At 44.8% G+C, this 9,804-nt stretch overlaps 1 protein-coding gene across 1 annotated transcript in view; it reads right to left on the reverse strand.

Moving 5' to 3' along the window:
* Positions 1 to 113: 113 nt before the first annotated feature.
* The window catches only part of Acp3 (acid phosphatase 3), a 43,078-nt gene continuing 33,387 nt past the window's right edge, over positions 114 to 9,804 (reverse strand). The window contains exons 10-11 of the mRNA XM_031344362.1: positions 9,254 to 9,423; positions 114 to 846 (exon numbers count right to left, since the gene is read on the reverse strand). Coding sequence (XP_031200222.1) covers positions 728 to 846; positions 9,254 to 9,423 — 289 coding nt within the window. The 3' untranslated portion in view covers positions 114 to 727. The remainder of the gene's footprint in view (positions 847 to 9,253; positions 9,424 to 9,804) is intronic.

A 9,804-nucleotide genomic window follows, 5' to 3' on the forward strand; every position in this document is an offset into this window, starting at 1 on the left:
GTCCCAGAACTCACTCTGTAGACCATGCTGGCCTCAAACTCAGGAATCCGTCTGCCTCTGCCTCCCGAGTGCTGTGATTAAAGGCATCCACCACCACCGCCCGGTGACCTGAGCTATTCTTAAAGTGAATGATGTTACAGTTTCCGAGAATCAAACACTTTACCTAAAGACATTTGAATACGGATGTATGTATGTGTGTGTTAGATGTACACACAAAAGTTTGTCAGTTATGAAGTGCTGGGTTTGAATTGCTTTTGAGATAGATAGATAGATAGATAGATAGATAGATAGATAGATAGATAGATAGATTGAGAATTAAGCATATTGAATAACTAAAGTCATTTTTTCTGTGGATCCTCTACTTCTAGTCTAACATTCCGAGTTACCTAGTACGTTCTAAACTACACTTTGGCCCCACTTTCTCTCCCTTTCATCTTCACAGTCACAAGGTGGGTTGGAATTTGGCTTCTTATTTCTTTCGGGACCTCTGTGTGAGAGAACAGAGGTAATCCCTTGCCAAAGAGTCCTATCCTAGCCCTGTGAGCAGCTCAGTGGGAAGGAGACTAACTAACCTGCCAGCTCTGCACTTTCCCCCATGGCAGTGAGCTCACACCAACTCTAGGCAAGTCCTAAAGGGAGGGCACGGACAGAACAGAGCCCACACGGCAGAGGAGATTCTGGCCGGTGATGCTTCCTTGAGAGACGCCCCTGGAGGTCAGCTGTCTGGTCAGATGTTTCGATACACGTCTCTCTGCCAGCAGGGCCCATGGCGGATGAGGACAAGCAGCAGTATCACCAGGATCCCGGTTACCAGGCAAAACGTAGTGGCCAGGATGACCCTCAGCACTGCGAAACGAGAAATACATGTGAAATTAATATATTAAGAACACATGAAAATCATAACAACAATAAACTCTAAAGAAGACAAAAAAAATCATATACCACTGTTGACTTTTGACCTTAATTTAAAAACTAAAAGATGCTTATTTCATGTACAACAATATAGTTATATAACTTTCGCCTTCTTTATCCTTTTGTTTTGGTTTGTTTGTTTGTTTGTGATCAGAGACGGGGTCTCACATAGCCCAGAGGGGCCTTGAACTCCCTATGTGGTCAGAGATGAGCTAGCTTCAACTCTTGATCCTCATGCCTCAACCTCCCAAGTGCTGGGATTACGGGTGTGTGCCAGCCTGTCCAGCTTTCCTGCCTTAATTGTAAATTCTGAAGTAGCCTCGGATTCAGTAAAGTGTGGTGAATAGATCGCAGGGCTAGGGGTCAGGACCCCTAGTTTCAGCATGACCTTTGACATTTGGCCTCAGCTCTCTACTACAAAGGAAAGGAAACTGGCTGGAGTGTCTCCACGGTCATCTCATATTGATAACTTCTTTCACGCCTCCCTCCCTTTCCTTATTCCCTCTCTACTGCCTCTTATCTCCTCCCTCACCTCCATGGAGTGGACTCAAACTTGCAATCCTACTGCCTCAACTTCCTCATTGAATTTTATGCATTTTTATATGGTTAAATTATCACTTGAATCTGCTCACAAGTTCAGAGGAAAATCTGAATATGGAGAAACTGAGCATAGGTTGGCTTTGGAAAGCATTTTTATTTTTTTGCATAAACATGAGGTAGTATGAGTCCGTAATTATTGAAAAAGATCCCTTGATAGATAATGGTCCCAATGGCTCATCTGTAGACACTCGTGCTTCAGGAATACAGATGAACATCACTGATTTAGTCTAACCTCATTCCAGAGGGAGGAAAGGAAGAAGCAGAGATCATTTGGTTAAGGCTCAGCGGATAATTTTATTGTCCTAGAAACACAGGATCAGTCTCACGATTTCGAATCCATCCATATGCGTATGACTTCCGAACCTACCCTCACCCCCAGCTAGGACTTTTTGCTTAACCTTGACTCGTACCCAGTGTGTACTTGGTATGTAGTACTCTCCCTTACATATGGATTCACTTTCTGTCAGTTAGCCGTGGCAGTCAACCATTGTAAGAATATATTAATGGAAAATTCCAGAAATAAATGACTCATACACTTTAAATGCTACACCTTTCTGAGAAGCGTGATGGTATCCCCTGCTGTCCCACCCCATCCCACCTGTGATGTGAAGCAAGTTATCCTCTGTCAGTGAAGTCTATGCTACATGTCCTGCCCACCAGTCACACCAGGGCACCTTGCTTACCCAGGCAGTTGTCACGTATTTCAGTGCCTGTGTTCAAGTCACCCTTATTTCACTCAATAGTGGTTAGAGACATAAGAGTAGTAATGCCGGAACTTGGATCCATGAAGAGAAGCTGTAGTAAACACCCTTCATTGGATTCATTAGTTTCTAAGTAATTGCTCTATTTTTGCTTTGCTTTTGAAACTATGTCTCATGTGGCCCAGATGGGTAGCAGCCAAGGAAGATGTTGAACTTCTGATCTCCTGCTTCCATCTTCCAAGTACTGGGATTATAGAAGTGCATCATCACACTGGGTTTTATGAGGTCCTGAGGATTGAATCTAAGGGCCTCGAGTGTGCTAGGCAGGAATGTGTTCTAGCAATTGAGCTACATCTCCAATCTTGTATTTTCTTATCATCTGTTCATCGCTAACCATGTCTAATCTATAAACTTTAACATATGTGTATATGTACAGGGAAAAGTGTTGTATGTACAGGTTGAATATTCTCTACTACATCAAGTATCTGCTGGGATCTTGGCACAAGGGCTCTTGGATAGTAGAGGCTATGTACGGATCCCTCTGGACATCCAATAGGTATTTCAGTCTTAAGGTCAAAAGAGAATATTCACGCCTCCTCCACCTAGATCTGTTTTTCTCATAGCCAACCCTCCCCTTGGATGATGAAAACTTTCTTCTGTTGGCTCAGGGGGTAAGGTCTTCTGTGAGTCCTTTATTTTCCAAATAATCTACACCAGACCTGTCAGGAAAGTCTGTCAGTTCTACCAGGGTGAGGGTTGGGGTGGGAGTGGAAGTGGGGGTGGGGGAGGGAGTGGAGGTGGGGTTGGGATGGGAATCCAGAAACCAATGGCGTTCTCCATCTCTGCCACCATCTTCTTTGAGCTGCCCCCATTTGCCAGGACCACTGTAATAGACTCTTTACCTATCTCCAGCTTCTATTCTTGCTATTCTGTTCACAATGTTTTAAACACAGCAGCCAAATGTTTACAAGTCAAGCCTTGTCATTCAGCTCCTTCAGGTGAGGTGTGCTATGGATGGATACTCATGTCCATCTGAGCAGAAGCTGAGGTCCTGATGGTGATGCTTCCAGCCACACTGCCCTTCCAGCTTCTCTTCAGACATCCCTTAGCGTCCTTGCTTGGTGCTATTGCTTCAGCTTTTAGCTTTGCTGGAATGCTCATCCTACGGAGCCCCAGATGGGACACTCCTTTCCCCTCTTGGCACAACCCTGCTCTTTTCAATGAAGTCCTCCCAGTTCAGAGTTCATGCAGCATCCTCCATGCCCTTTTTACCAACAAGCGCTTTGAGTCTGAATCTTTCAAAAACTCTTACTACATTCATTATGTATCATCTGTCTCTCATTTCTTCTAAGTGACTATACATTCCAGGGTACAAGAACTGTATCTATTGGTATCTGCGGATCATAGATCAGTACCTGGGACATAAGTGTTAATATATTACACTAATATAAATGAGAGACTAAACTGAGGGTGTGGCCTAACTGGTAGAATGCTCGCCTATCATGAGCAAAGGCCTAAGTTTGAGTCCCAATACTACATCCGTTAGGTAAGGGTAGAGATGCACGAATAATCTTATAATCAGGGGGTGGGGCCGGGAGGGTCAGAAGTTCAAGGACATTCCTTAGTTACTTAGGGAATTTGAGGCTACCTTGAGATACATGAAAGCATGTCTCAAACACAAAACAACCTCCCACCTCCTGCAAAACCCACCAAAAGTAATGACGTAGAACTCATAAACTGTCAACTTTTAGTTCAGCATTTTCCCATGATCAGGACGCTTTTTAGTGCCATGAAAAAAAAATCAATGTTAGGAAAGTTAAATCCTAAGACAATTTATTAGAACTGTGCATGGAACTAGGATAAAATTGAGAGAACCAGGTATAAGTAAAGAACAGAAAGGAGACTAGATGGAAATAAGGAAGAGGGACAGGAACTAATAATTTGCACCTCCGCTGTGTGTGCGTGGAAGCCAGATGCTGTAGTCTGTGTTTAAGAAAACAAACTGGGGATGCCATGATGGTGGAGACATGGCTGGTTTGGTAGGGAGCTATTGAAATCTCAGGCAAGATACCTGAGGCTCTGAACTGGAGTTGCAGAGGTGGTGGGGACACAGAGGAGAGAACTAGAAACGTGTGGCTGAGTTGAAAAGTGTTGGTGACAGACTAGACACCCTGGTCAAGGGGAAGAAGCTGTGGGTGAGATAATCTCATGGGTTTGCACTGTGATTGGAGATGGACATCACAAAAAAGGACGGGTACAGATGCCAGGAGGTAATGACCTTTATTTTCAAAGTGGGTTGAGATGAGCTCTTCTGTGGATTGATGTGACCAAGAGGTAGCTGCAAATAACAGGTCTATGATTCTTCCCTTAGATGTGGCAGTAAGGATTGTAGATATGGAAGACGGAGGCTGTGGGTAAGCATGGAATGAGGGTAGCAGCTACATGATCTTGAAGTGTGATTATTTAAAAGGTTGGTGGAAGGGATCCATCAGAAAGAAGCTAGCAAGGGACTTAAGAGGACAAACCAAACACAACCCACCAAACCCAAAACAGACAGACAGACAGACAGACAGACAAAAAACCCTCAGGAAAGACACCCAGCTGGGTCCCTTATCATTCCATCTTTCAGAATAGAATCTTGAACCCAGGGCCTTACACATGCTAGCTTAGCACTCTGCCAATGAGGCACATTTCCTCCCTTGAACTCAAGATTGTCCTGCCCTCATGTGCTGAGATTTCAGGCGTGCACCACCACACCAGCCTTTCTGTAAAACTTTACATTTTTTTAAATTAAAAATAAAAATCTGCTCATTTGAACTATAGACAACTTTAGAAATTTGGCAGTGTTATATTCTAGAAGCTAAGAAATGACGGTGATCAGTGTTTCTTATTGCGAAGGGGTCTGGAGCAAGCAAGGGCTGCAGAGAGATCCCATTACATGGGAACATACAGAAGCTGCTAAAGGAAATGCGCCAGACACAACTTTTCTAACTGAATATATAGCCAGGGATGGCTTTGAATTTCCACCTCCATCTCCCAAGTGCTGAGATTACAGGCATGTGCCATCACACCTAGTATTTTTGCAGTGCTGGGAATCAAACTGAGGTATTCCTGTATGCGGCATCAGTACCCTACCACCTGAACTACACCCCTAGCCCACTCTTTCTCTCATCCTAGGCCTTGGTCACTATAGTAGCCTCTTCTTCTCCATGACCTCAGCTTCCTTCCCACCCGATCCAGTCTTTCTCTATAGCCATGGTCGTCCCAAAGCAAGAAGCCAACAGCAGCGCCAGTCCTCTGCCCAAAACCTTTCAGTGACCAGAACAGTGCAGCTTGATCTCGGAAGCACTCCACACCAACCTCTTCCTAAAACGCCCAAGGTTGCCTTCAGCTTTCCAACCTCTGTACTTTCTCTCTCCCCTTTCTTTAGAGCATTTTCCTTCCCACCCAGCTCCATTCGCCTGGCTGATTCCTTTTCTCCCTCAGGCTTCGGTTTGAAGATTACCTCAATGGAGAAACCTCTTGGACCCCTTAGCCTTAGCTAATTGCTTCTGTGGTTTGTCTTCAGTGCCACCTGTGTGCCCTTCATCATGGTGCTCCTGTATGGCTAAGGCCTGCTTTTTGTTGTTGTTGTTTTGTTTTTGTTTGTTTGTTTGTTTGTTTTTGGTTCTTTCGAGACAGGGTCTCTCTGTGTAGCCCTGGCTGTCCTGGAACTCACTCTGTAGATCAGGCTGGCCTCGAACTCAGAAATCTGCCTGGCTCTGCCCTCCCCCCAACCCCCCAAATGCTGGGATTAAAGGCTCGTGCTGTCACCGCCCCCGGCTAAGGCCTGTTTCTTAACTCTTTCCCTGCTTGTCTTGTCTGTCTTGGGTGTAGACTTGGTTGGCAGGGCACAGGCTAGATCATCATTTGCCAATGGCCACAGTTGCCTCCACTGAGGGCAGAAATAGGCACGGGGTTGAATTACTTGCAGTATTTCTGCAAGTGCCAAGGTCTTTAATGATAGACATGTCCTGGGAAATTGAAGACAATGGCAACCGGGTGAGAAAAAGATGTTTTCATCAGTTGGCCTTGTCTTTGAGGGAAGAATGATGCTGGGGTGGGGGACAATGGAGCAGGAGCTCTTAACTATGATTATGCAAAACAGATGCTAAGTGACAAAGAGTAGGTTTGCAATTATGGCCAATGACTGGGTCTTTACAAGGCAGTCACATTTGAGACTCATTCATAGTTTCTGTCCCCTATTACTGACCAATTAACTTCCATGAGGAAGCCTGGTTGAATCTGGAGGGTTGAACAATCATCCAGTCTGCAAACATCAGTTGCAGGGTTGCCCGCACCTCATACATGGAGGATACGTATATACAATTTTGTTTTGTCTTACTTCAGGTATTGACTTTTTCAGAACACATGCTCTGTATTTATTCCACTGCGGGACCACTGACCTCTCCACCCCAAGATCACAATTCAGCTGCAAGAGCTGTTTGTCAAATTGATCTTGGACTCCTCTACCTTTTATTTGCTAAATCATGTCCTAAAATTGATGCTCTCACTAAAATGGCATCCACCCTTACTGCCTTCCATGCTTAGCCTCTGCCATATAGCACCTATGCTAAGGCAAGTAAGGCCAACCAAGTGGTCACTGGGATGTCTTAATTTCTGCCTACTGCTTCTAATCATCCGCTGAGACTTTATTGAACAGTGGTGGAGTCTAATTTTTTTTCGTTAGGAAGTTCATGTAGAGAGTTTATTTTATCAGAGGCCGTCTTGTCCCACGGACTCCTAACACGCTTTCTGCTAGCTAGAACCAACAGGGTGTTGGCAACTTGAATTGGAAGCAAGCTTTCTGGCTTGTGTCACTTGCTGGTGTCTGTGAGGAGCAGCCTCGACTAATGTCAAGCTACCAGAGAGAAGTTGTGGAAGTCAGTGTCAGGAAGAGACACACATGTTTCATCCTTGGATCTGCCCAGGATACTGCAGCAGGCTAGGCCTGGCTTTTTCTCCTGGTTGATAAGCTCTGATCATAGTCATATTTCTCTTCCCTTGGGGATTGAATTGCTAAGGCTGCTGTGTTGAGGGGGAAATTCTGCAAACATGCTACAGATAGGTTTAACAAGATGAGTCAAACTGGCTAGGGAATAAAGCACAGAGCAGGCTAAACAGGACCCCCAGGCTCCTCGGTATGGTATCTGATCAAGATAAGAGGGAAGTCAGAAGGAAAGATAACTAATTATACACCATTGAGAAAATATTTATTGAACACCAAACAATGCCCTGTACTGGCTCTCTAAGGTACTGAGGACACAACAGATAAGATTCTTGCTTTGTAGAACTGATATTTTTATCTTGTAATTCTTATATCCTATAATTCTTGTTCACACCTTAACCCATAGAGTTGCAAAACATGTTCTTGTTCTGTGTAAGACACATATCACTTCTGTAACACATTGTAAACTTCCTAAGGATGCTTTCTTGCCACATTCTATCTTGAGTAGATGAGGTAGAGCTATCTACGGCTTACCCTTTGTCTGAAGAAATTCAGACTAGATTTTAATGTAAAAAATTAACTTGAAAACCCAGCTGAGTAATTGTATATTATATCAACAGTCGCCTCTGTAACAACACCTGCCCTTCCCCTCGTAAAAAGAGAGCCCTCGAGTCTGATTGCAGGAATTATATTCTAATGAAATAAACCCAAGCTTTTCAAAGTTCATTATTAAAGTGTCTTTCTTTGACCTTCCTAACCATGGTGCTTTTATTCACTGCTTTTCACTTGCCTTACTGCTAGAAGACAGTTATTTACATGGGGAAGAAGTAACACAGAGAAGCTTGCCAACTCTTGTCTTAGTCATCCATGACTAACCCAAGAAGGGGTGGCCATGCTCTAGGTCTGGCTTCCATCACATCTTTATCCACCTTAGAAACACGGGTGTGTTTGGCCAGATGGTCAGTCAAGGGTCCGAAGAGCATCATCTGGGCACAGCTTCTTCGTGCATACCGAGCGTTGGCTGTAGACCTGGCTCTTGACTTATGGCTTCTGAAGGTGCCGGAATCAAAACCTTGAACATTGTTTGTCCTCTGAGCAGATTTTGTAGCCACACTCAATGTGTCAATAAGTTTTGGACTTGGAGGCATTTTGTTTCAGTGGTGTGTGTGTGTGTGTGTCCCCTCATATCTCCTCTTGTGTATCATCAGCTTTAGATTGTGCATGTCAGGCACTGGAGTTTTGGGAGACTGTCTGAGGAGCACTTTGACCTCTGAGGGGCTGTGTCTGGATATCTTGCTCTTGTCAGGTTGTTGATTGACTACAGAGTGCCTTCCAGGAGCTGCTGTATGGATGCCGTATGTGGAACTTTCCAGAAAGCTTGACTTTTAGTTTCTTTGAAAGAAACATGAATGGACACAGAGAGGCTTTTATTTTTCAGTTCTGCTACCCAGTGTGTTTTAACATCCACATAAAATCTGATCCTTCTAGGCTGGGTATGGAAAACTCCTCCAGGTGTCCTCCTATCTCATCTTTTTTGCCTTGTGAGAGAAGGCAGGAACAGGTGGGAGCTGTTGTCGGGGAAATCATCCTCTGATAAGTATCTTCTTTTTCATGCTGGTAGGCTAACTGGTAGGCTTCGTGAGAAACCTGTTTTACATTAGACATTTCCAGTATGGCTTTAATTCCAACCCGCTCAAGCAAAAACTTTGAGTCCTTTAACAATGGAGTTCTTTGGGCTAATCATGGATCCCACGGCAGCCCCACAACTTTGACCTAACCCTTATTCCTGATTACACTGGCCACTGGTTTTCTTTTATGGCAACACTGAAAGAAACACCAACCAAGTTAGGGACTACGGCAGGTAGGAGTGAGGCTAGATAGGTGTGGTTTACAGTGAGAGGTTCCTAAAATATACGATTATCAACCCAAACCCATTTCCTTCCAAGCTGGGGACAAAGGTGAAAGGACTTTCTGGAAACCCCAGCGGTTTGAGAAGGCACCCTGTACTTCTTCCGAGCTCTGCAAGCTCGCTAACCCTAAGCGTCCTCAGTACCTTGGTGGTTGCTTGAGCTGGTACACTCCGTGGCCCAGTCCTGGGGGATCACGGGGTCCAGTAGCTCTGCAAACTTCTCCAGAGGGCAGCTGTGGGTGCAGCCCGGCAGCGTGAGTGGGTAGGGATCATTCTGTGTCTCATTCCGATAGTACATCTCCACGAAGTGCCCCCTGGTGCGACAGGCAGAGGACAGAGCTGTTAGTCCCGCGGGGCTAAGTTGTCCCTGTAAAATTTCTTCCCACCCAGCTGTAACATATCCCTAAGGACCAGTGAAAGAGCTCGTGAGAAAGAAGGGATTCCAGCCAGTTTGTATAGGGATGGCGGGAGGCGGGGGAATGTAGAGATGAAGACAGGTGCAACAGGCTTAGGGAGTGGAAATGGGAGGGCCGACTTGTTACAGGGCCCAGAGGATGAGGACGGACCAGCATCCTTCATCTGAGCAGATGGTGACTAGTAAAGTTGGGTGTGACTTTGAATAAGAATGAGAATCTACTGGATGGCTTTTGTTTTTGTTTTTGTTTTTTGTTTTGTTTTGCTTTTTTTTTTTTTTT

Source organism: Mastomys coucha, unplaced genomic scaffold (genome assembly GCF_008632895.1).
Source record: "Mastomys coucha isolate ucsf_1 unplaced genomic scaffold, UCSF_Mcou_1 pScaffold23, whole genome shotgun sequence".
Classification (NCBI taxonomy): Eukaryota; Metazoa; Chordata; class Mammalia; order Rodentia; family Muridae; genus Mastomys; species Mastomys coucha.